The sequence below is a fragment of the Euwallacea similis genome, chromosome 10 (genome assembly GCF_039881205.1).
Source record: "Euwallacea similis isolate ESF13 chromosome 10, ESF131.1, whole genome shotgun sequence".
Classification (NCBI taxonomy): domain Eukaryota; kingdom Metazoa; phylum Arthropoda; class Insecta; order Coleoptera; family Curculionidae; genus Euwallacea; species Euwallacea similis.
Genome location: NC_089618.1, coordinates 2,662,869 through 2,689,601, shown reverse-complemented (window position 1 = coordinate 2,689,601; position 26,733 = coordinate 2,662,869). Strand labels below are relative to the sequence as shown.

General features: G+C 38.5%; 2 protein-coding genes across 2 annotated transcripts; one reads left to right on the top strand and one right to left on the bottom strand.

Moving 5' to 3' along the window:
* The first annotated feature begins 316 nt into the window (after positions 1-316).
* On the top strand, positions 317-18,936 carry LOC136411488 (adenosine receptor A1-like). The gene is made up of 8 exons (XM_066394075.1): positions 317-446; positions 15,742-15,805; positions 15,856-16,164; positions 17,440-17,534; positions 17,583-17,707; positions 17,760-17,917; positions 17,972-18,264; positions 18,319-18,936. Exons 2-8 carry the CDS (start codon positions 15,757-15,759, stop codon positions 18,511-18,513), a joined length of 1,224 nt encoding a protein of 407 aa, XP_066250172.1. The 5' UTR covers positions 317-446; positions 15,742-15,756; the 3' UTR covers positions 18,514-18,936.
* Positions 18,937-19,577: 641 nt separating this feature from the next.
* LOC136411479 (streptococcal hemagglutinin-like) lies at positions 19,578-22,881 on the bottom strand. The gene is made up of 12 exons (XM_066394062.1): positions 22,758-22,881; positions 22,614-22,705; positions 22,422-22,560; positions 22,220-22,372; positions 21,982-22,169; positions 21,086-21,179; positions 20,801-21,024; positions 20,514-20,742; positions 20,280-20,458; positions 19,938-20,166; positions 19,721-19,881; positions 19,578-19,661 (listed from the first exon to the last, which is right to left on the bottom strand). Exons 1-11 carry the CDS (start codon positions 22,819-22,821, stop codon positions 19,724-19,726), a joined length of 1,749 nt encoding a protein of 582 aa, XP_066250159.1. The 5' UTR covers positions 22,822-22,881; the 3' UTR covers positions 19,578-19,661; positions 19,721-19,723.
* Between the last annotated feature and the right edge of the window lie 3,852 nt (positions 22,882-26,733).

The window sequence follows — 26,733 nt, the reverse complement described above, 5'->3', positions numbered from 1 at the left end:
TTCGTTCGCTGTATGCAACTTTCACCAGGTTTCGTAATATTATGTTGTAGCCCCAAAACAAAGAACTCGTAGTCGTCGTTGTCTTTCTCTAGACAATACCGAAGCTTCAATGGAAACTCCAAAGAAACGAGCTGTAGATCCTCGAATCCCGAGATCAGCGGTTTGAACAACATAATGTTGAACAGCAATTCAATCTGATATTAACTTCCTCTAATGGTCAGGACTGCTTCATGTGAATAAGCGCCAATTCAGAGTCGGTATGCGTCTGATAAGCGCCCTGACGCTGAATGAGCGTCGGTTAGTCAGTGCGCACCAATCTGTTCTACTGAGAGGAAAGCGCGTTTCGCGTACGTATGTTTCGCGAAACTTCAAAGTTAAGTGAAACTTTGAGAATGGTTTTTATATCTTTCATAAGGAATTTTCACCATTAAGGAGTAAATAAAAGGGTGAGTTGATTGTTGGAATTGAAAGTGTATAGAGAAAGAAATTGTAAAAGTGATAGGTACTTGCAGAAATATTTTCATGAGTTCCTGGACGTGCCTCCTTAAGAGTGAAGAAGACCTCAGCGCGCTTGTAATATATATTTTGAGGCACTCAATTGTGACGTAAAAATTTTTTTCATAAAAAAAAAGATACGTGTTTTTTTTACTCAGTGCGAGCAATTACCACACTGTTTGCACAGTTTCTCAGGTATTTCTTTTGAACCCAAGAAGGGAATTTGAAACTGATGTTGAGTTTAAACGTGTTAAGAAATAGATTATAAAGTGCACGATCTTTATAAAATACTATTCGAAAACTCCCCTGGAAAAAAGTTGCTTGAAATTCACAACCATTCGTTTCTTTATGGTCGACTTTCAAGAACTGAGGTGTCACAACCTTCACTTTTCTCGAAGGGTAAAAAAATTATAGGCGAAGTTCTATTAGAATTTTCTAACATCAATTTGCTACTTTTCATTCGATTCCCTATGGTCGAATTTTAAGAAATGAGGTGTCACAACTCCCATTTTTTTCCAACGTTAACAAAGTTACAGGCGAATTTTTAATCTAAATTTTATAACTTAAATTTACTGATTTCCATTCAATTCCTTACGGTCGACTTTCAAGTTTTTCAAAACTTTCAAAACCGAGTTGTAGGCAAAATTTTCTAACCTTTATTTCATCGTTTCCGAATTGTATTAATGTGATTAAGTGCCGCCGGCAGTTCCAACACCCATCACGTTTGAGATTTTTAAGGTTAAGTCTGACAAGGCTTTCGAATCAAAACTTTGTATGAGATACTCTTTAATCATGAGGATAAATTTAGATTCAAAACTTCATTACGAAGTTTTAATGGCTCGGTTTTTGGTTTTTGGGAGATTCGCGTCAGCGCCAGATGCCAATAGTGTATTTCAGGTGTTCTGATTTATCAAGTACGTGTGACGAACGTTCCCCGGCTCAATGCGATGAATTTGTTTGACAACCGTTTAAAGTACCCAATATTGTTTTTTTGGAATTGTGAGGTTAGATTATTTTGTGAGAAAATCATGCTTCACTCCGTTATCTTTGGTAGTAAATGGGGGTTGTTGCACCTCATTTCTTAAAAGTCGACCACAAGGAATCGAATGGAAGTGGTAATCTTAAGACTAGTTAAAAAAATTTCAAATTATGCCAAAGGTTTCTGTAAATTTAAGGCTTAAAAATCTAGCCAGAACTACTCTCATCAATAACTAATACTATCTTAACCGTCCTCAACTAATAGCTGACAAACTACGAGTTAATTCGTCACCGTGTTTAGAAGTCGAGACGAATTGCCTTCGGTAATATATAATTTCGCATTAAATCCATGTCACGTAGACGCAAATGTATTTGAGTATCGGTTTGTTTCGTAAACAGACCGTAAGCGTTAAGAACGAAGAAACTCACCTCTAGTAGCGTTCAATTTTCGCCGGGAAAGACCGGCACGAGGCAAATAACGGATAGAAGTGCTAAGAGATAATCACTTTTCATTGCTTTAAGCCTCAAATTTCGGGAGATTTGTCTCGCTAATAAGCTCCCGAAATCGTGAAAAAAGTAGGAATTAAAATTAATGCCTTTAATGGAAAGGGAAAGCCATCGAACGGGGAGAGACAAACAAACGTGAGATTGGATAGCTTAGTCTTGCAACTTAGAGGTATCTGTAGGTCTCTGCTGTATTGCAATTTAAGTTAACTTTCGAGGCATGTTCTATATATATTTTATTCTGTATTTTTATCAATTTTTATAGCCGAGTTATAAAGCCTTAACCTTTAAAACGCTGGTTTTTCGACCCCAAATTTGACGATTTTCGGAGGATTAAAATTTCGTTTCGGAAAATGATTGAAAGTGATTTTTTTACGTAATTAGTTACAGGGCTGGTCTAGACCAGATTTGGGCAATTTTAAGGGAGTTGAGGAAAGTAGGAACACGGAAGGGGGTCTCATGATTTCACAATGTTCTTCGGGTAGTTTCAGCTGTACGTGTATTTACCGGTCTTGGAAAATAACATAATCTTCCTAACTTTGAATGTGATCTGACATAAGCAATATCAACTGTGTTCGATAAAGAAGGTAACACAGATACTTCGGAGAGACACTATTTATCTCTAATGGACTTAGAGAGGCTCGAAAAGGTATCAAAGCAAGCAAAGGAGGCTTGTGTCGGCTTAATGATACAAGCTGCAGACAAAGGGCCGGATCCCTCTTTGCTTGGATATTTCGGAATTAATTATTATAAGTCTCGAATTCTCTCTGCTCGGTCATAATTTTCCTGCGCTTTTCTCCAATTCTAAGCTCCTGTTTGGTCAATTTTAGTAAACTTCTCCCCCATTAGCCTCAGATTTAATTAACTCTGGAGATGAAACGATTCGAGCTAATTATGCAAGTTTTTAAGCCAATTTAATTAAGACTTTTGGCCTAGAGCAGTATAACTAAACACCAGTATCGGCCCTTTTATCTTATGTTTGCAGAAACTGGAAGCAAAGACTTCAAACAACTGAAGATATGACAATGTTAAACGAATTTCTTAGCCCGTGCGTTGTTCAGTAAATTACTAGACTTACGAGGAATGGGAGTTTTCTAATAAATCGTTATTCGTGACAATTTAAAGTTTATCGAAAGTCAAGGGCAGTTCGTATAAATAAATCCGCCCTTTCTAAAATTAAAGTGTCACGGACCTAGAGGTAAACCGAATTTGCATTGGAAAGAGTGAAAACTTCCTTCGAGGGAACTTCGCGACGTCCATTTGTTTCTATAGAATGGAGAATCCTTCAAATGGTTTGTGCCATGAAAGCTTTCCTCAGAGAGTCATTAATTGCCAAGTTTAATTGCCTCAAAAATAGTAAAAGCCCTTGCGTTGAGGTATCTTAGAGTAAAGTGCCGTCCAGTTGAATGTAAATCAACATTCATCGGGTACGAAAGTGGAATAGAAGTAACTTCGTTTTCGTATACAGAGTTTCTTTTGCATTTTGCTATAATAGAATTCAATTTAAATGATAAATTGATCTATCATATAACGGTTCGTCTAAATTTAGCTTAATGCACTAGCATGGGTCCTTAAAACTATAATAAGTTTCATGCGGAGCAATAAGTTAAACTACCTCGTTTGATGTTTATTAACTTTATGAAGGTATTTCAATATAATATACAGGATGTAGTATAATATATCATAATGAAAATATTTAAGGGGAGACAGTACTCCACAAAATAATTAAAAAATGCTAATAGACTCATTGTTAAAAACACAATTTTCGATGTACAGGGTGGCAAACTTTCACATCGTTTCTCATATTTTGCATTTTTCTCATGTATGTCTCGAGTTAAATTTTTGAAATTTCGTACACTTATTTTCTTTAAGACCCTTTACAACAAGATATTAAAATTGTCGGTAACCATATACAGGGTGTTATGTTTTTTTGGGTCATGTACCATTTTATGTTTTGTGTCTTTTTTGGAATACCATGTACGAATTCTAATACCAAATTAATATTTTTTTCTTCAATTCTTCAGGTTTTTGGTCTCTAGCAGTGTTCTCGTATCTTTCACCATTTTCGTGGAGTTTGGAAAAATATTTATCGATGTAAATTAAGAATGTAAAGGAAGTCGGAAAAAATCATCCGGCTCGGTTATTAACTACCTGAAGCAATTCGTAACATTTAATCAAATTTTTGAAAATAAAAATAAATCTAATAGAAAATAAAATTATTAAAACTGCTAAAAATGTCCTTTAAGAGATGCAAAAATTTGCCACTTTGTACATCGAAAATAGGGGTATTTTTAACTATGGATATATTAGCATTTTTTTAAATTATTTTACAGAGCACTATTACTCCTTGAAATATCTTTATGATAATTTGTTACACTGTGTAGACTTTTCCTTTTACTGGCTTACACATTAAATTAACATATAAGATTAATACGATATCTGAATTTTTATTTATAGTTACTGCTTCTAAGTTAATGGGGTCATGCAGGCATATAAATTTAAGCTACAGTTTTTAAGAGAGGCAAACATGCTAATTCGCAGTTTTTTCAGCTTTAGTGCGATTTAAACTGTATTTGGTTTTAGGAGGTCATGTAAATATTTTTGTTTAACTTGAAATCATAAGAAGAAATGAATATAGTTCTGCAGTTTTTTCATGAATTAAACTGCTTCGATCTCATGTACGCTTCCTTATTTGGTTAACAGTTGTAAAGCTAGATGGCTATGTAATAGTTTGCACAGTTGCCTCAGTTTGGCCGAGATATAAACTGCCTTTGGTTTAATAGCGTCATCTAGCTGACTTAGTTTAAGTTGCAGTTGAGTCCTCAGAAAGGTACAATTTAAATCCTTGACAACTAGAGGCGTATCAAATTTGAAAATGTTTAAGTGTAATTTTCTTTCTTTCCGAAATCTGAGACTTAATTAAAACAGGTAAAAGTGGATAGGTCAAGGTCATTGTATCTAAAACTCCTCCAAATAGCTGAACATAAACAACTCAGAAGAACACGAACAAGCAATCAAGAAGTGAGTAATAAGCTGCACTAAAACACGCACAAACTTGCTTTGAATTACACGGAACAGGAGAACATAATTTTCTCCATATTGCAGAAAAACAAAAATGTCAAACCAGAGGAAAAACGTGTCGCTCCCATACCCACCGTTCTCTTGCTCTCCCGTTTGACTGGTTTTGATGGTTGGTATTATGACTCATGAACATGATCGATTTGATTTTTCCAAGGCAGGCGTTTAATAATATTAACGTTTATACTGGGTGGTCTGTATGCATTTATTAATTAAAATGAGGCACGTCGTTTTAATGAAATATTAATTTAGCTTTCTGGAGTGGTGTCGTGCCAAACGAGGTCTAATCTAATCGAAAAACACGCCCCAATTAATTAACAGCTTATTATAATACGACGTATTGGAGCCAGATGAATGTTTCTTATCGAGAAAAATTAGAAAAAAATCGGGTGTTTGTTTGTTCACCATCGATATACCTACGTATTTGGGTATGCACCGTTTGCTGTTGTAGGATTGAAAACAACGAATGCTCGAGGGTGTTTAATTAGAGACAATGAGACAGGAGAACGCTTTCTCGTTTCCCGGGAATTGTGGCAGGATTGCGAAATCTGTCCAGGAATATCTCACACATTAATAGCGCTTGTGCTCTCCCTCCCCTCTCAATTAAAAATAACTATATGTAGGATTAACCCCCTGAAGGGTTGGGATTCTCATGGTGGTTACCGCCGTTTTTGTGCAAGCAGTGAAAATCTGCCATTTTGGAAAATTACGTTCTAAATTAGCCAAATTCCTTGACAAAATACCCCGTATACCAGTAATTCTTGTATATTGTGTACGTGTTTCGGTTCCTCAAACCACACATCCAAATTGGTTTCAGGCACAAACAAGGACAAAAAGACTGTTCCAGGGAAGTACATGCAGCGAAACCTATAGTTGTGTGGGGGTTTCACGAATTTGCGGAATCCATTTTATATAGATCGAGTTCTGGAGTATAGGTGTATAAGTGGCTATAGTTTTTCTCATAGTTTCCACACAAAAAAGGCACATCCCACTAAACCGATTTTCATCAGCAAGGTCGAATTTTATGGAAATTTCATGATCTTTCTGATGATGAAGGGTTTGATGTTTTAACTTATTTCGTTTCTTTTAAATCCTTGAGTAACCGCATATGTCTTGTGTATGACCGGAAATGTTGGTTTTCTCACTAGAATCCTCCTCGTTATCCTTCTATTCTCTGTCCATCAGGCAGACTTTCATGCTTATTTCAAATACCGAATTTCCTTCTCTAGAATATTTCGTTTCTTTGAAGTCCTCGAGGAACTTCCTTTCTCGTGAGCAGGTCGGAAGTTCCAGTTTTCCTTCCACTTTTCATACAAACAATTTCAGGCTCTGTTGGATGACGAAGAACTTCGCTGTCGAGAAATTTTAGTTTCTGTTTTTTCCCATTTCTTCTTTAGTGTTGCGTTCACTGAAAAAAAGTTCTCTCTATTTCAGCAATTTCGCTCATTCGGTAAAAAACCTCATTCCCTTTTTTTCAATGGTGGCGCTTGAACATTCCGTAAAATGTTTTGGTATTTTTCAAATGGAATTTTTGGTCAATGAGGTACGTCTTTAAAGGCCCTCTCCTAGCCAGATTGCGTTTATCTGGGTTTTATGAAACAGTTTCCCTAAAGTTTTTCCTAACAAAGTAAATCGATATGTATTTCATCGTCGCTAATTGGAGGAATTTCTGCAACCTTACCGTCTTTGCATCCTCGTTTTTGCGTTCTTTCTTCAGTTATTCACCTTTGTCGATGAAGATACATTTCCTCTCTGCAGGTCTATTGATATTTCCAGCATGATGCTACAAATTTGTGTAGATAATTTTTTTTGTTTCAAAAATGCTTTTTTCCCACTTAACTGGTTCTGATCCTTGACAAATTAACAATGGTGTCAGTTCTTAATTAAGCGGTAATTTAAATGTTATCTAGAGGAATTAACTAAAAGCAGTCAAAGAACTGAGACTCCTATTTTAGCGGGTCCCGCTGGCGGTTTTCCGGAATAGAAATTAACTAAACCAAATTGGATTCTTTTTAGAAAGTTTGCACCAACATACCCAGCAAAACGTGTAATATATGAGACGTCAAAGCTTGACTTGTATACATTTTTCAGGCCTCCTAAGGTGCAGTGAATTTATACATCTCAATGGACCGTATGCTGTCAGTTTCCAAAAGCATTTACATGAGTATAAACAACTTTCCCGATTTATACCGGCATGCTACAAACATATGTTCCAATATCTGAAATTATTATTATTATTTACGAGAGGTCCATTTGCACGTCAGGTCCCGTCTATTGCGTCATTTACCGTTTTATCGTGTCTCTGTAGAAATTTATATTCGTGTACAATAACATCGGTAATTCCTTGGCAGACAGTCGAATAAAGAAGACATGAAATAGGGATTCCTCAGAAAAGATATATAAAATTAGCTATCAATATGCATTTTCGTTGTAGGATATCTCTTCTTCCTTCTCACCAGATACGGCTAACTTTGTTGAACGATATTTTACTTTGGCTTTTACGGGCCACCTATGTATTTCCGCTTTCAAACTTGCAGCCTCATAAAGGCACAAAAATACATAAATACCCGGTTTATTTTCCTTCATGTCTGAAGTTTAGCCCTTCATCTCTGAAGTTTAACCCCATAAATAACGCCAGGTAGGTCGGTAAGTATCTAATTTGAAGAATTTTTCGAATAAAGTAGACGATCTATTCGTGCAATTCATAAATGCAGCTACGCCACTGCCTTTCGCTCAATCCTTAGTCAGATGTTTCTTTTAGAAAGGGCGGAGTTGGCAAGATTGTTTTTAACAAAAAAATCAGTGTCGGGACGAGGTTTCGGAGGATATTGATAAATCTTTAGCAAAAAGAGCAATTTAAATAAATTGCAACTGCTTTAAAAACGAAGCAGAGTCACCGACTTTCTCATATGACCAGAGCGACAAGTGCCCTGGACAATCGTCATAATTTTACTTCTACCATTGACCCATCAGGATCCGGTTTTGAAAAAGTACCGAGAAGCAAAAAATATCACTGACAAGTGTTTAAATTAAAACAATAATTAGGAACTTAGCTGCGCTACTGACTTTGCCCCAAATTACTAACCGCAGGTTTGCATTATAATTACCTAATTTTACAGGAATATGTATCAAAGCATATTGACGTACCAGAACCTGGGTGCAAAAGTACGAGGAAACATGAAATTCGTTAGATTAAAAATCATTGGCGTACCGAATTTCAAGACAGACAAAAACTTAGAAGCATCTGATTTTGTTTACGCTACAAAATTGCAGTCGCGCCACTGCTTTTCCAAATACATCAAATTTGCACCATATACAGATGCACATTCGTGTTGTTCGTCCGCGTTCGTAGCAATTCAATTCGGTATTTTTCTCCCCAAAAAATATGCAGATCCTGCTCTCTGGATTCAATCGCATAATAATGAAACCGAAAACCTCTGGATTGGTTATGAATTTTAAATCAAAGTTAGGATTTTCCAGAGAGGGCACCCTCTTTTCCTCCTTAATCGTCGGGAACAAATCGCGTCTCAAAACTTCAAAACAACTGACATAGCCACGGAATCGTTTCAAAAACAATCAAAATTCAGGTTTGGAGCCAGCCGAAACCGCAGAGAAATGTATTTATAGGCATGATTGATTGGTGTGTACGTTATTCTTCATTGAAGTCATTAATTAGAAAACGATGAGGGCAATTAAGTTTACATTTTTGCCACGAAAAAAACAGTCTCCTAAATATGCCACGGGACTGAAGTCAGGTTAAATTCCTAGAAAAATATTCGAGATGAGGCAAGTTTTTATGGCGATTCAGGTTACCTTGCCAGGAAATTGTATGTTTGCCATGCACGTGTCAAATTTAGAAGAGAAATCCAGGGCCTGATTGCCAACACAAGACAGAAAAGCTTTAGCTCTTATGCAGAGATTGGCGCCATTTTTGCGCATCTCGAACCGCAATTCCAACACAAGAAAGTAGTTAGAAGGCATTTTCCTTCCTTGAATGCAAATCTACCTTTTACAAGGAAAAGGAAAATTTAATTAACCCGTTAAAATAATATTTAATATTCATTATACGCAGTAAGATGATGTTTACGACTCTTGATGCCGCTGTACGACGTAAATCTGCTTTTAAAGGGTTTCAACGAACTATTAAGAGCGATTCGTTTTGGTAACAGTACGTAAAAGCTACATTATCGTCTGGAAGGATCCTCTCTCGAAATGCTCAGAAAATAGAGTAAAAAAGCGGTATAGGGAGGAAGTTTTTAACGCAGTTATTTTTTGTTCGTGCGCGTTCGCCGCCATTCGCTGTTGGTTTGGCAGGATGAAAGTGAAAGAAGTTTTTTTCTTTTCCCCAATAAAATAATACAAGGATGCTCGTTCGACGCCGATCGACGATGTGTTTCTGATATCATACGGATAAGTTAGCTCATATGGAAATTGACAGCAGTGCGGTAAAGGAGCTCTAACCGTTCCGAATTGGAAACATATCATCTCACTGGCTTATCTTTGGTCTCGTGACTGCCACGAACCCTAAGATTTCTGGCTCACTGCCTCAGTATGACCTCAATAATGCCACGTTTCCCCTCAATATTACCGCCTCTCTTTACTTTCATATCTCTGCCCTTGTCCGGCCACTTTATCCAATATCCCAATATTGCCTCTCTATGGAATTTTGTTTACGAGCAAATAAAACTCCTTAGGGATTTGGTGGGGCACTGGAGTGTACTTAGTGCTATTTTCACCCTTCCAAATGTTATAAAACTCTTTTACCATCCCTTGATGAAAGCTTGAATTACAATGAGGACTGCTCAGTCAGTGTTTAATGTGCTCTTTGGGTGTAAGAGAAATAAGGAAATTTCTTTAGTCCTTTGACGCATTCTTGTTTGTTGAATTCATTTGCGCACTTTCTCATAAGTGCTCGAGTTTCAATGGAAATTTCTTCGATAAAGGAGGTTGTCAATAATACACAACAACCCCGTAGGGGAGCTTATGTATTGTTGCTTTACATGAATATTAATTGCCCTATGCTTAAACGTAATTATAGGGCCAATTGCAGGTACGCACAATATGTGCATAATTTGGAGGGATAATGATGGCAAATACCGAATATTGAACTTGGGAAATTAAATGTCTATTTCAATTATTATTTTTCAGTTAACGCGTAAATTCACTTGTTTTTCTGTTCAACTCGGGAACATTTATCGAGGCCACCAAATACTCCATAGGATTAGAGTGTGAAATGAAAAAAATTATTGTCCTTACCTGTCCTCAACTCGGGGTTTGGCTCTTCAATTTTCAAAATGGCATCGACCTGCTCCTCTATCTCAACAAACATTATTTCCAATATATTTTGGAAGTAGTCCAGAAATCTGTGACGTATTTTACCACATTTAAAGTAAGTGAACTGAATTCCCTGGAGCACTACTTCAGCATCCACCAAATTGCTCTTAGGGGGTCTAATCTTTATCTTGATTTCCGTGACGAATCTATGTGTAAGTGGGCTTCGGTGCAAAGCGAATTAATGCAGCGCACCGTTTCACTTGACAACTAAATTAAACTGACGTCAGCAGAGCAGCAGCGTCACCCACGATATTCATTTTTTTTCATAACCACCTGCTGCTTTTTTCCGAAATTGACAACCATAGTTTCCATGGTTAAATTCCATAAAAATATTCTTAAATTTATGAATTTGCCCTGCGCAGTTTGCTAGTAAACTGGTACGAAAATCAAACTGTTACGGAAAAGTTTGATTAAAAAACGAAATACTTTTCATACCTCTTAGTGAGAAAAGCGACTTGCCCCCGCCCCTCTTAAACTATCCATAGTTACGCACTAAATACACCCTTACACTTTGCAACCATTTTCTGAATTCCGCAAGGGAATTTTTCATGAAAACTCGTGAAAATCCGAAAGATTTTCATGGAAAAGAGCGCGGTCTTTTGACAACAAAAGAAAAATGGCGCCTACGGCAGCGCTCCGGCTGCGATATTCAATTTTTTTTCTCAGCCGCCTGTGATGTATTCGACTACAATGCCTTTGTAACTCGTAGGTTTGGTAAGTCCCTCGATGCAGTCTACAGCTTCAAATACCCTAAAGTTTTTCTTTTGTATTTATTGGATGTGCAAGATCAATCTCGCCGTCATTCGCATTAGAGATGCACCCAATCGACCGAATGTAACGCAACACAGTAATTGCAATTAACGCTATATTTCGCGAGATGCGGCCTAATCAGTTAGAAAACTGGAAGAAAGGAGCCCTTAACTATATCTCTTATAGCCTGTTGTGCCTGCAGTTTGAATTTAGAGCTTTTCAGCTAGTTGCTGCTTTCTCCAAGAATTTATTTCCATCCACGTACGTCATGGTTGATAAGCCGCAGCTAACAAAGCTGCAGACATTCGTTTACGTATCTACAAATCGGTCTAGAAACTTATACATATATTGCGATATTACATATATATTATATATTATATATTAGATACATAATTCAATTTGAATTTCGGGCATAAAATTTCTTACCACTCGGATGCTGTTTATCGCTTTTCTCGCATAATAAACCAATTTTTATACGCAATAAAAATAACCAAAAAACACAAATACTCGGATAAATCCGAGAGTTTTAGAGCTATTCCAACAACACGTAGATGAGAGATTTGTTTGTTGATGTTCAATGAAAATATTAACTGTAGGCGCCCTAAAGGCCCGAAATGTCCAGTAAAATGGCCCGGTTCGCGGGAAATCAATGGCCAGCGTGGAAACTCACTAAACTAAACTCGAAAAATGCGTAAACGAAGCCGAGAGAGGGAAAATTGATAGACTAACCGGCTATTCTAACTTGTTCCGAATTATTACTATTGGGTGTACTGATTTCGAGGCACCCTGTATATTCTTCATACATTAATTGATATTTTATGTAAATATCCACTTGCCTGGGCCATGTTGCAGCTGTTTGATAGGCTCAAACTGGAGCAATGTAAATGTCAAACATGAGAAAAATGTAGCTCTACGATCAGTTATAGTTTTAGAAATATCAGTGCTCCCTAATTTGAGACAACCTGTATATCCTTCAGCAGAAGCTCGTTTCAACTTGTGAAGTAATTGAAATTGAAACATGTAGGCCCTCAATCTGGACTTCCTGAATCCCAGCAGTTCGAAGGGCAAAATGAAAAACTGATTGAAGAAAACTCCTCGATCAAAATAGGTTAAAAGTCTTTACCAATCACTAGCAATTTCCTGAATAGAAGTTCACCCCTCACCACATGCCTCTAACATAGTCTTCAACTCAATTAATTTTATAATCCATTTGACTTCAGCGATTCAATATGACAGCGGTTTACGACATCCAGAAGTGTTTCCATCCAACTCTAAGACCCACTTTAATTCTCGCTTTTCTGAACACTTATGAGAAATTTACGCGAAAAATTTCACAGTTGAAGGGATTTTCTGTTACTGTGCTGCAGTCCCTCAGCAATACCAGGTAATCAAAAGGAAGTGAGTCACTTTGGGGTGTTATAAATTTGATTCAGCACTAGAAACAGCATCAAGAATGCAACGAATTAATTATCCAAGAAGATGCAAACGAGGCGGGAGAAACCAGATCAGAGGGTTTCAAGGGAAAATTGATTAGAATTGCAATCTTCATGGGAATAGAAAATTTAATGAGACCCCTCAACTGCATCACTGATTCGTGAAGTTTCAAGGAGTATTACATTTCAAATGTGCACTGTTGCGGTCAAATACGACCCTGCTTTCATTTAATAGTAGAGTGTAAGTTATTTCGGGCAGTTACTTCTGCTTAAAATCACTCCTCAATAGAATGTTAAAATATCAAACTGCAAAAACTTCAACAGAACTATTTTTCTTTAAATGTATAAAAAATCCTCACATTTTGACAATTTATCAAAACCATCGATCGTATTTGTTGCCGGTGTAATGAAAATATTTCCATGTGTTGAATGGTTCCGATATGTTTGAAATTAAAAGTCCTTTTTATAGATCTGTCCGGCTTTGTGATATAAAAAAAATGTTTTTTAGGCTGATGTGCTTTGATGCAGACAATTCGCCTGAAAAGCTCCTGTATATTTATTAACAAAATGGTATCCGATTCTCGGACTATAATTTGAACTGTCCTTAGGTCAGTTCGGATTTGACCGAAATCCAAAGATTAATTTTCTCTCTCTAAGCTGAATTTAAAAACCCTGGATAGTGGTTTTTCACTGAAACCAACCTGAATTATCCTTTCTTTTGTAACGAGAAAGATAAAAATGCATTGAGGCATTCTAGATCAGGGGTGGGGTGATGTAATGTGATCTGGGTATGCGGGACTGGACTGGGGCGATCTTGTGCAAACCTCAATAAAAACTCCTCATCCTCTCTTCATCATGTTTGGGCCCAGCCACTATAAGCCTGCAATCGGTTCTCTCATTCGGCGATCATCTGCTCCCTGCCATTTTCGCTTCCCTGCTATCTTCGCCTCCCTGCTCTCGGTATGTCCCTTCCACCTTTCGGCAGCAGCCGGATTATGTGAAACAGTTCTCGCCACCGAGCCTGAATTAACCTGGATGATGTTATGGAGTAATGGCTATACTTCGTTGGAGGTTCTTATCGCCCGGGACGTACTAGACATGCAATAATTTAATCTAACGTCAATTAAAGGCATTTTCTTGATATAATGGCGGAGTAAAGGACTTATGATTTAATCGCCATCCTTTTAGAATGTGGAAGAAAATGAGTGATATTTTATATGATATACGAGATGAGTTTTAAGGTACTTTATTCAAATTTTAGATGGTCAAACTCCTTGTTCTGCGACTATAAAACTTTAAAATACAACCATTATTTAGCTTAAAACTTTAAAATCTTAAATGTGGCTTCTCATATTGCGAAGTTAAAAGTGGATCCACCTGCCTCTATAGAATATATTCTTTGGACTTTCCCAAAAGTATCAGCCCAAAAGCGTTGAATAACACAAAGTGGATTCTCCAAAGCCCTATTTGACCACTTTGAATTCCCCTCATTTGATTTTCAAAAGAAATTCCGCACCGATGCCATAATCGCATCTTTGAGTCGACTTAACGATCCTTTTCAGACCGAAAGCTGCATCTTTCTACATTGCGTTGGCCACTGAATAAATTTATGCAAGGAACCCGCAGGAAAAAGGTATCCTCTTGGCAACAAAGGAGCAGCCAATAAGCATATTTAGGACCTCAAATATCTGTAATGGAAATACGTGTACGTGATTTATAATGTAAAGGAACGAGATGCAGACACCCAACTAACTGATCATTAAAAATGGCGTCCACAACGTCTTTGAAAGGAAAATACGCGTTGCAAGTGTTAGGAAGCTGCCATGAGAATTTTTCCTGGGTGGGCTAATGCAGTACACTTGTAATATGTAAATGTATTCGTGAATTACATAAATATAATAACAAACTCCAGAGAAGCATGCAGTTTTCTCCACCATTATGTCAAGAAGATATTGACTTCTTGTTCAAATATAATTGATATGTATTGTATATAAACATATGCAATAAATACTTCCTAATGGCAGTTTTTTAATTCGATATTCTCCTGTAATTTTACCAAGGGAAAGTTAAAATCTATACGAGCATATCTCCAAAACCAATGACATTAAATAGAGTATGATGGGGTAAATATTAAATATCTTTATATATAGATAGATGGAGGTCTAAATATACCTATTTAGATTTCAATCTCTTAAAGAAGGCAAAAATAATCCGAACTAATAACCAAAGAATCTGCTTCATCATCATGTAAGAAATAATGCAATCAACATGATTTGTCTCCGCCATTCTGTCAAGAATATTTTGGACGCTTTGCTATTATTTTTAATTAATTTCAGCTTAAGTAAATTTTAGTTATTTCCACAAGGAATTATCAGTCAATCGAATAGAATCACTACTCCATAATACCGAAAAACATCTCTGACATGGAAAAAGCACTTTCCATGCTCTTAAATTCAATCTCTCCTTATAATCCAGGAGAATGAATTGCTCTTTGAGTAAAAAGCTTCTAAATTTAGAAGAAAACAAACGATCTCAGCTTACGAAGTATATGCAAAACAATCAACTAGGAGGGGTAAGCACAGAGCGATAAGGGGAGGACTAATCGAACTAACTAGAGCTGTATATTTGGTATTCTATTATTCTTCTAGTTTATATAATACAGTTTTTAATTTGAAAACGCCTTATTACAGCTGTTTAGGGATTATCTTTAGGGGATGGAAATCCAATATTACTATTTTAGAAAATAGATCGTTTTCTTGTCAATATGGCGAGTTTTTTCAATTTTGATCAAACCTAATCTTGACGAAACTTAATGAAAACCTCAGGCTTTTCTCGTCCCTGGCGTGTATTTAGCAGTCCTTTTCTACCGCCTTATAAACCGGGTACGTGCCCGGATTCCCCAATGAACGGAAATGGAATTTGTTCGCCGTGACGCTGGAATTGCCCTGGTTATCTTCGTTTAGGTTTGGAATTACTTTGAAAGTGTCAAATAATATGAACAATACAGAAACAAAAGTAGTTGAAAGTTTGGGAATAAGTTGAAACAGTTCATTTGATTTTCTTTCGCCTAGCGAATAATAATCAGTTGCATTTTATCGAAATTTCGCGTCTTGTTGTGTTCCGGAAATTCCAAATATTTTCTGAGTGTAAGCAATTTAAATTGTTTCAGCTGAGTAGCCCCAAAATGAACCTTAAAACCGACTCCACCACCATCTACCCCTTATTAATAACAGGTAAGACCCGCACCCCCATCCCCCCAACCCGTGCAGCTCTTACTTTGCAGACGCCATGAACGACACTTCCAACAGCTCTTGCGACCCCAACTCGGCTTCCAAAATTGAGCAGTACTACATTATGCTTCCCATTCTTCTCATCGCCAGCTTTATCGCCATGATGGTCAATGTGGTGGTCATCGCCAGCGCCAGATGGATCAGATGCAGCCTCACTCCAAACCTGAAAATCAGCCTGAGCTTGGCGACTGCTGATGCCGCGAGTTCGAGCATGGGTGGATTGGTGTTCCTCATTGAAGACTATGAGTTCAAAGTGGGAGTCTTGGCCTGTTTACTGGAGATTTTGAGGTTGAGCGGAATCGGTAAGTTCGGGATTAATTAAGGTCTCGATGTATTGCCGGCTAATTTCATTTGGTACCTCGTTTGTGGACGTCTGTCTACCCATATTAGGGGCCTAATGGAATTTATAATTAATCGCCCTTCCATTGGCTGATTTATCAGGCGCCGTGAAGAAGGCGGGTTTAAAGGGAGATATATCCGAAATTGACGGTGCAATTTATGGGGAAAGGGATTATTAAGATATTGGTCCTTCCACGACGACAACGCCTAATGGAAGAAAAGTGCCTGTAAAGGGTCGGTTTAAGTGGGAGCAATTAGCTCCTGGCACAGAAAACTGCTGACTGTTTCAAAATGTCACGTCCTCTGTGGAGATTAATTATCTAAGGCAATTTACCTACTATCGAGGACAACTCAAGTCTCATAAAAACATGTCAATTTATGAGAATTGAAGGTCCTTGTAGCAGTTCTAGATTTCCGTCCTTCAAGAAGGGCAAAAGTTAAATAAACTAATATCAACCAAAAATCGAAGAATAAAGGTGTAATTATTCTGCTTTTTATGTACTTAAGGCATTGCCTTGGTTAAAATTTCAGGGTTTTTGTAGAGGCTCTCTACGGATTTACATCTTTCGGCGAAGACAGGCAATCTGAGCTAAGAGCTGAAAAACGAAGCTCAAGCATGCACAGTATACTTACGCATACCTAAGTTCAAGTATGCGTAGTATCTTATACCTATGTACGTAGTATTATGTATTGTACGCGTAGATATAATATCAATTAATATCTCTCTCCATCATTATGTCAAGAAGATTTTGACTTCTTGGATATATTTCTGAATATTTATTGATTTAACTGGTTTTAATTACTTTCAGAGGCAGCAATCATTTAATCAAGTATAGAGCCATTATTAGCATGGAAATGGCAGACTCTTAGCATATGAAGTCGCATTCTTCAGGTAGATTCACTCCCTCTAAGCCTCTTTAAGAAAGTGCCATTTGTTTTACTTCTAAGCTTCATATTCCCTTTTCTTGCACCAAAATCTCCCCGATTTCAATCGAATTTCATGTCAGAATCTTATAATTAGAGCATTGTTTCCTCACGAAGCCAGCCTATTTCAATATTCTCGCTTTCGTATCTCCTAATATACACCGGACAAAGGATCCTTTTTCATATGCAAAGCTGAAGTTCACACGCGTGGCGACGCTTTATGTGGGGAAAAATGTAATTTTCCGATAAAAATCAATCGAGTACGGACAATTTCACATAACTGGATTTCTTCTAAAATCCCCATTTCTCGGCAGTTATTACAGTGGCCCATCTGCTGGCCCTTAGCCTGAACCACTACATCGGGATTTTGAAGCCTCTTCACTACAATTCCATAGTCACGAATAAAAAGGTAAGCCCCGAGCTCAATTTAGGCTCAATTGAAACATTGAGCCTGCAGGTCTCCAGAGCCATATGGCTGCTGTGGCTGGCCCCATTTCTCATTGTGACCGGCATGTGCGCCTGGTTCGACTCCGATGGGACTTTAAAGGACAATTTTCTCACCAACTCTGATATATATCCTCAGTACGTCTCAAAGAGAAAACGTAGAAGTGTCCTTTAGCAAGGAAAATTGCAGATTTATGATGACCTTCTCCTTCAGAATGTCCTACTCAATGCTGTTCTTCTTGCCCGTCTTCGTCATGATGGTCTGCTACAGCCACATAGTCTTCGTGGTCAAGAAGCAGCAGACTCGATGGGACAATCTTTCCAGAGTGGGCAGTATCCGCATCAAAGGTACGCTCGAACTACAGCATAACGGCTAATAAACCATCGGAGTAACTTTAAAAGGCAAAGTCGCACACAAAATGAGCAGAGAGAGGAAGCAACTTGAGGGTAACGTCAAGGCCATCTACACGACCCTTCTGATTCTGGGCTCATGCTTCTTAGGCTGGACCCCGGCTATTTTGATCTACACGCTCAATTGCAAGTACGGCTGCTTCAATTCCGGCGAAGACCTGGCCAATCTCAACTGCAACCACCTCTACTTTGTGATAGGGCTGCGCCTTGTCGAGAACATCTTGATCATCTCCAAGATGCTGGCTAATCCAATCATCTACAGCATACGAATGCGGGAGATTAAGGTTGGGCCCCTACATTGAGTTACTATTCAGTTTTATAGGACAAATCTGCAACAGGATGGAACCCATCGCATGCGTTTGGCCCTCGTTCGGGTGTTCTGTAAGTCTCGCAGGAGCAGGTTCGAGAAGTCGGGGTTCCATTACAGGTCGAGACTGCAGAACAGCGCGGGAGGGGGGACTATTCAAGTGACAGTAACTTCAGTGAAGAATGAGAGGACTGAGAGGCACATGGAGGATAACACGATTCTCTAAAGGAGGCGCTGAGGAGGTGTCCCCCATTGTGTTAAAGAAAAGTAGTTGTAAATATTTGGACTTCTTGAAGGGACAAACTGAGTCATATCTGGGGAATTGAGTGAGAGAGAATGCCTGAAGGTGCGTCTTTTATGTGATGGAATTCAGGGTTTTATATGTAGCAAATTCATGATGTTCTCCATTTGAGCGCTTGCTAAAATACCTACGTTTTAAGACTGATTTTTTTGTATTATTTTTTCCCTCTAATCCTCCCTTTGGCCCTTTGCTGCAACTTCTCAGTAGTCTATTAACTCTATAGGTGTTTCTATGTCTCTTCGGCTAGTGCAATTATTGAGAGGTCTAAATGTATTTATTTATTTTGATATACATGGTCTAAATGTAGCCCATTTTGTCATGTTGAATAGATCTTAATGTTGGTGAAAGTATGTTGAAGCAGTTTTATTTAGTTTCGACCCGATTTCCCTTAGGAATTTCATTTAAGCTGATATGTTGAAGCAAGGAAAAATAGCAGGCACGCCAATGGATTTCTTACGAAAAATTTTTCTGCACGTCTGGACTGCTCAAAAGACCTTCCAGATGAAACTGCTTCAAATCCAATGCCAGTGCATCCAGGGTCAGAAAGTGTAGAACATTTAATAGTTATATTTACGAATTATTTTAAAAATCCTACATTGAAAAGAACATGCCGCACGCCAATGTGTTGTTGGAAAATTTGTTCTGAACCTGAAGAGCAAGCTGGGTGTGCTTGCGGTGATAAGTTCAAACATTCACAATTCAATGATGTAGAAACCAGGGGCATGCTGGCAAAAATATGGCGTCAATGACAATTATTTAAAATTATGTATGTCCGAAAAGAGAGGTTGCACGCCTATGTGTTTTTAGGAAATACTATTTCTAGCTCTTTAGGGGTAGAACGTAAATTCATGAGTGGATCTAATTGAGCCCAGGGGCGTACGCATAGGCTTAAATAGTAAGCTTTAAGTATCACCGAATAACTTCAATCAGTGGTGATCTGGGGTTAGATTAAAAGTTACCGAAGGAGACAGTTAAACACAGTGTCTTGTGTGCATACCATTTATTTTTTGTTCTCACAATCACCACTTATATCTAATAAGTCCCATGAACTTGATGGGTTTCGCATGCAGTTTCTGTAAGGGGAAAACACCCATTAAACCTCGAGGCATCAATTTGGAACCTTATAACTCACCATCTAACCAATAGACACTCCGCCTGAAACGGAAACACTGGCTGTGTAACTGAGAGAAGTGTAGTGAGTCACATTGGTGGCAATTTGAGTAATGCTGGTTACTGAGGCGAGGGCTGACGAAGAAGCCCCTAGACCCACTCCACTGGTGAGTTGGAACCAGGCTGCAATAGGCAGTATACTTAAAGAAAGGCAATAGGACAAAGGTATCAATCATTACCGACTATCAAAGATCTGCCTTGAATAAGAAGGGAAGCGAAGGCGGCCGCTCCACCTGCCCAGGCGCTAACAATACTGTTTACCACAACACCAATGCCGCTAATGGCCTGCAAGGCAGCTAAAATTTGTCCGGTAATCAATGACCAGATCACAGTCAGCGAAGCACTTAGGACGCTGAGCAGATTGAAGGAGAGACTTATTGCAATGCCAAGGGCTATCAGCTCTTGAATCTAAGAAACATTAGATCGAGACATTTTAATATTTGTGTGTGTCTGGAGCCGGTTTCGAGCCTATTAGCTCTCATCAGTTCGATTAACCTCCACACGACCTTTGGATTACTTACTCCGGCCTGGATAGACAGTTTCGCGAAGAGTACTAAAATGAGGTAGACTCCCAACAGGTATTCGGACTTGATGGCCTTGAGCAGCATGACAACGGCCACTATCGACGAAATGAGAGTTACTGAAGCCCCAACGTAGATTGCTAGCAATCCAGTGATGATGGCTGAAAGATTCACTCCACCTAAAGCAGATTTGTGTGTGTAGTTCAGATCTTTGAAACTCCACAAGGTTCTTACCAATGGTCAAACTGTTTGATTGCAACTTGGTGATCACTTGGACCACTACCGATAGAGAAGAGCTGGCTGATATTTGATTCACTGCGCTCAAAACCGCCGAGATGGAAGCTTTGAACTCCTCAGATAAGCTGGCTTCAATGGAATTTCCGATGCTGACTTGGATCACTTTGGTGATTACCAGTTCAAGGCTGCCTGTATTATTTGCCAACTCTGCGACAGATGCTGCAACCTGTTCACACAAAGCCAAAATGATCAACCATCACTTTCAGCTACAGAATGTCACCTACAGCTATTATTCCATTGACTCCTGCAGAGAGTCCGCCTCCGAGACCTCGCAGGATGATCAAAAGAGTTGTGGCGCTGCTCAAGAAGGCTCCGAGGGAGGCGGCTACTGAAGCCACCGCACCCAATTGAAGAAGGACATTGGCAAAGGCTAAAATACCATTTCTAGCACCGAGAATTGCCTCTAACTTCAAGGCAACTCCTAAGGCGAGCAGTCCCGACAAGGTACCTTCAAAAGGAATTAGTTTTGATTTTTTGATTTTAAGGCTTAAAGGAGACTTGAGAATTACCAGCTGCAGCTACTACAAGCTGCTGGAGAGTCAGCAGCGCCAAAAGCAAGCCGCTAAGGTCCGTAAGAAGTTTGATTTTGGCGACAGCTATGAGCTGAAATTGGTTCGGTTAAAATTACCAGAAGAAAGAGATTGCACGCCTGTGTGCTATTGAGAAGTGCTGGTTCTACGTTTTAGCTCAAAAATCCATAGTTTGATAGTATTGAACACAGAGGCGTGCTGGCAAGTAAATAGGTCAATTCAGAAAATGTTCTAAAAAATTGGATGTTCCTGAGTTTTTGAGAAAACCTGTTCATGGTCTAAGCAAAATGGGGAATAGTATGACATGGAGTTTAGGGGTGTGCTGGAAATGAAATTGGGGCAATAACAAAAAGGAAGTAGATGGTTTGAGAAAGAAATTGTACGTCTCTGTCTTTCTGATAATGTGATCGCATGAAAGGTAGAGGTGCATAGGACCAAATCCCGATAGCGAAAGGTTTGAAGTAAAAAAATTGCATTTTCAGAAAAAGGTGTTGCATGTCTCTGCGTTTTTGAAAGCAGGGGCGTGCCATCCAGAAAATGTGTAATACCGAAAGAACATGAGCAGCCATTGAGCTGAAAAAAGTGTGTCTCCAGAGAAAATGACTACACCCCTACGTGTTTGCAGAACACATCAATTTTGAGTATTAAATTAAAAAAAGAAAAAACAGAAATCTGTGAAATTGATTGAACGCAGCAGCGTACTTCGGTCAAAAGTTTCAAGGCGTAAAATTCCTGAAACACCGAGCTGGAAAATCTTTAACCCCATTTGATACACCCCTGTATTTCCGGAAAATGCCGAATCGTAACTCAGCCATGACTGTAAATATTCCTAGTTTTCTGATGCTTTTCCTTCAAAAGTAAAATGGAAGACTTACGGTAAGAATTCCGCTGAGCTTTCCGGTGATCACCGCGATAAGCTGGGTGGCAATGCTCAAGAGCAACTCCAAAGCAACTTTAAGACTTGCGTTTACTTGGGTGGCTACGTTGGCAATTAGCGAAGATATAATTCGGGCAATTATGGTCAGTTGAGCGTTGGTGATGTTGGCTACTTTGAAGCTCACGGCTGAAATTCGATCTTGTTAACCTGGGAATGTCACAAAGTGTATCTAGTACCTCCTGAGAGGTTCCATAGAGCCCCGAGGCCTGCGGAGAGCGACCCGGTGATGAAGGTGTTCAATTCGGCGCTGCCACCCACCCACAATCCGCTGGTGAAGGACACTCCAATCTGCTTGGATATATTAATGGCAACACCAGCTCCGCTGGTTCCTGAAAATTTCTTTCTTCATCTGCTCTAAGATTTTACCTCATTTAATACCGTTTAAGACCAGAACGATCTGCGCAGCAGCATCTAATACAAGAGCCGCATTAGCCGAATAGTTGGCCACAACAAGGAGGTTGTTGATCACTTCTACGGTAATGTTCAATCCGCTCACGTTCTGAGTCCATGTGCATGTCTAAAACACCACATAATAGTCGCACACATACAGAAAGGAGGAGGTGCACTTACCAGTTCACAAGTCTGAGAAGACGACGCCCTTGAGAGCAGCTCCTTGTGATGATGCCGGGAGCTAACTGGCGCCACGCCCTTAGCTTGCAGCTCTGGAAATTTGTTGAAATAACGAAAATACACTTTCAAGGAGTCGAAACTTACCATGGACGAAGGTGCTGGCCAAAAGGGCGCAGAACAAAACCGAATATGCCGCCTTTTGGTTCATCTTCGATCTTGTTGTGATGTCCACCCATGGCTCCGGTATTATTTATACCCAGTGGGTTATCAGAGGAATCCAGTAACTGCCATTTGCATTGGCAGGAATGCCAGGTATGACTGCATTCTTGGCTACTGTTAGATTTTTGCATAATTCGTTTGTTGTATCAATGCCGTAGGTAATTTGGAGGAAAAGTACATAAAAACGTATGAGGAAAATGTGGGGAAATTGAAAGAATTTTGCTGTCGTACATTGCGATCTTTAAGCATGACGCCCTGTATACAGTACTGGCCTTATGAGACCAAGGATGGGCGACGGCCCAGGCGGCAAATCCAGAAGGGCAGCGGACTTTTTTGGACGGCGGTTTTTCTTGGGGGTAGGAGGCGGTAATTTAAAAATTTCGCCCAAGGCGCCAAGTTTGCTAAAGCCGATCCTGCCGGTATGTATATGTTCCTCATTATTATCGACGTAGGGCCGCTTTTGGTTTTTAGAAAAAAAGACAGGAATTTTCATGGAGAGATTTAATACCAATACAGTAGCGTAGCACATCCCTATCATGTACAAACAAATTCTGGAAATTCCTTTCGAAGTAACTGTAAATACCTCTTGCTTTGAAGCAACAGCCTGCGCCCGCTTCCGATTTCTACCTTAGGAAATACTAATATTTAAGTTCTCAAACAGGGGCGGAGCAGGTTTCTATCAAGAGTAAAAATTCTGAAAATTCTATTCAGGGTAGGTAACTCTAAAATCTCTTAAATGTATCCATTGAAATGCCTACGTGGTACACCTCTGCTCTTTAGGCTATGAAGATACGAATTTTCATGGACGTATCAGAGACCTAGTACTGGTATTCGATGGCTTTAACAGCGACGTAACACGTTCCTATCAATGGCAAAAAATTCTGAAAATCGTAGTCAAAATATCCATAAGTATTTTTAGAATATTTTCCTTAAAATATCAGCCTGATGATCTCTAGTTTTGGCCTAATGAAAATTACATTTTCTTTATATGTAACAGTGGCCCAACATAAATACTCCATGCATTAAACAGTAGCGGAGCAGATCTTCATCGAGCATTGAAAAAATCCAAAATTCATTTCTTCCCGTGTCTTGTAAAACGGGTTGGTACGCCTCTGGTTTTTGAGCAACAAAACTACAAGGGATGTGGTTGGTTATTCATACATTAACGTGCGGCGGAACGGATTTCTTTCAAATGCAAAAAAAACGATAAAAACGTGGTCATAGTAGTAGAATCAAAATTCAATATTTTGCAAATCGAGTTGGAACGCCTCTGGGTTTTGAGCTATCAAATTACGAATTTACGTATATATGTATAAAGCGAAGTATGAGTAACTCTTCGCGCCCCAACCAGCGGCGGAGCAAATTGCTATTACGCAAAAGCAAAAATCTAAAACAAAGTTTTCAGTAGTAAATTCGATTAGTAGCGGAGCACATTTCTTGGAGTTAGAATAAATTCTTAAAACCCTAATTACACCATATGGTCATGCCTCCGATATTACATTGCAATTACAATTTTTATGCAAATTACTCAGGTTCAATTGAACCGCATTGTCGCATATAACCACCTCCTTATCACACTGATACCTCAAACAATAACCAAGTAGCATATACAATTAAACATAAATATATACTTAAAAATAACCTTGACTCATACCTTGTAATTTTCAGTTTGTTAAAATTGATATTAGTAAGGATATAATCAGGAAAAACCGAGACCATCCAAATCCCCGTTGTGTAATATCTTATTTATTTAACAACAATAAGGGCACCTAGTTAGAAGCTTCATAAACATAGACAGAAAGGATGTTATGTTTGGCAAGGGCTATAAACATGGCATTTTTTAACTTTGCCAAAGCTAATCGCTCAATATCTTCGGACGCTACGCCACTGGTTTGAGTTTCCAATTATGCTAAAATAGATCTTTGTTTAGGTGGCTCACAGATTTCCTTAGAAGACGCTCAACTTCTTTGAGGAATTAGAATCTCTATCATTATCAGATGAATCTCCATGCCCTCAAGATGATTTACGATAATTCGATCAATGATGTGTACGTATTTGCAATAAAAGATGTTATGGGTGTAAATAGGAAAGTATTGTTGATCAAGACATGAGGATAAGGAGAAAAATGAATAGTAATTATGTAAAAAGCATCAAACATACTTTTCCCTTCTCTATTATAGTATATGTATAATGCATTCATGCACGAATACGTTTTTATAAAATAATTTATATACACCATTCTAGCAAGAACGTAAACGTCTTTGCTTGACACGATGGTGAATGAATATTGTGTAACAAAATTATTTTATTTCATATAGTTTTCCCTCCTCTTCCTGCAGCAACATACCATAAAACAATCATTCCCTAATACAAAACACAAAGAAACTTTATTACTTTTTTTTTCGTTTTAAACACATTGAAATTACATTCACTGCATGCATGACTGCTATTCAGAAAAAGGTCCAATTTAAAGGGTTTTCTATCAGTAATAAGCGTAGGCCGCAAGCACTCCTGCAGCTACCACGGCAGGGGCGGAGAAACCGTAGGCGGGGTAACCATACACTCCAGCACCATAGGTGAACACTTGAGGGCTGGGTTTAGGGACTGGCACTGGACTGGCCTCAAGGTTGGGGGTGGCAAAAGCGACAGCCACGAGGGCGAGGAAAGCTATTAACTAACACGCAAAACAGAAATGGTTTAAATTAAGTTCTAGACGATGTAGTGAAGAGTACTTGCGTATTTTAACATTGTAAGTTGATTGCATACTTGGACTGGTAAGTAATCAAAGATTATGGTTGATGTGGTCTGGAATGCAACTATTTATACTTTGGTTAGTGCTTTTTTATAGCCATACTATTGTGCAGAAAACAAATCTGTTTACATTTATAGAGCAGTTTTTTAGGGTCCCATTGCATCCAAAACTTTCCAAGGCGAACTACGCCCACTTGAATCTCATTTGAAAAGTTGATGTCCTTTCAATTTAAATTTTCACAAACGAGGGAATAAATCAATATTTGAAATCCAGTAGGAAAACTGTGATTTCTCAATGCGTAATTTCGCTATCCTCTAACAGATGGCAAAACAAGTTCAAACTATTAAATGAATTTTTTCAGGTTTCATTGCTTCGAGAAAGGCGATAGTTAAATATAGGAAGATATCTAAAAACGTTTTTTTTTTTTTATATCATATGATGTGTTAGCGCGTCTGTTGAAATAAAAGTCCGCAATTATTATTTATAATTTTATTTAACACGTTTCGCATAATTTTTAGTCACATGAGTATGTAATGTCTCCTTGAACATCCTCTTACACAAAAGTAGCTTGACTGCTTCTTGACGTGATGGTGAATAGAAGTTCAACCAACAAATTTTAGTACTTATCCCTTCCATCAAATTTCTACTGTATCAACTACAACATCTTCTGAGGTCAAATTAATGCGTCACAATTAATAGAAATCATAATCAACAAAATTCCCAAATAAGGCAAATTACGAATCAACCTATTTTACGTCAAGAACAATCGCTATCTGGGGGGAACTAATTAAAAATTGAAGAACAGCAGGTTTTCAATGCGAAAAGTATGTTAATGAGTATTAATCAAGTGCCTTATTAGCCGAGCGGGAAATTTTAAACGTAGAAGTTAGAGCACACAGACAAAAAGAAAAGTGCGTGGGACTTAGTTTCTTTAAGGTGTGATTAATCCATCGCGTACATACCTGACCATGTGTAATTCTTCGCAGTGCGCAAAGCCAGATTGTGTGTCTCGCATGAGAAGGATCGATCTACGTTTTCATCAGTGGCGCATCCTGATTTAAGATTTCCGTTACTTATCAAAAATTAATGTTAGTGCCTTTGAATGGTTGTTTCCTCGGTATTCAACGCTTATATCCATAATTTTGACCC

Excerpts from the sequence above, each read along its gene's own strand:
- LOC136411488 (XM_066394075.1), top strand. The coding sequence starts at position 15,757 with ATGAACCTTAAAACCGACTCCACCACCATCTACCCCTTATTAATAACA. Across the intron at positions 16,165-17,439 it reads TTTGAGGTTGAGCGGAATCG|TTATTACAGTGGCCCATCTG; the intron begins GTAAGTTCGGGA and ends ATTTCTCGGCAG. Across the intron at positions 17,535-17,582 it reads CCATAGTCACGAATAAAAAG|GTCTCCAGAGCCATATGGCT; the intron begins GTAAGCCCCGAG and ends TTGAGCCTGCAG.
- LOC136411479 (XM_066394062.1), bottom strand. The coding sequence starts at position 22,821 with ATGAACCAAAAGGCGGCATATTCGGTTTTGTTCTGCGCCCTTTTGGCC. Across the intron at positions 22,706-22,757 it reads GGCCAGCACCTTCGTCCATG|AGCTGCAAGCTAAGGGCGTG; the intron begins GTAAGTTTCGAC and ends ACAAATTTCCAG. Across the intron at positions 20,459-20,513 it reads ATCAAACAGTTTGACCATTG|GTGGAGTGAATCTTTCAGCC; the intron begins GTAAGAACCTTG and ends AATCTGCTTTAG.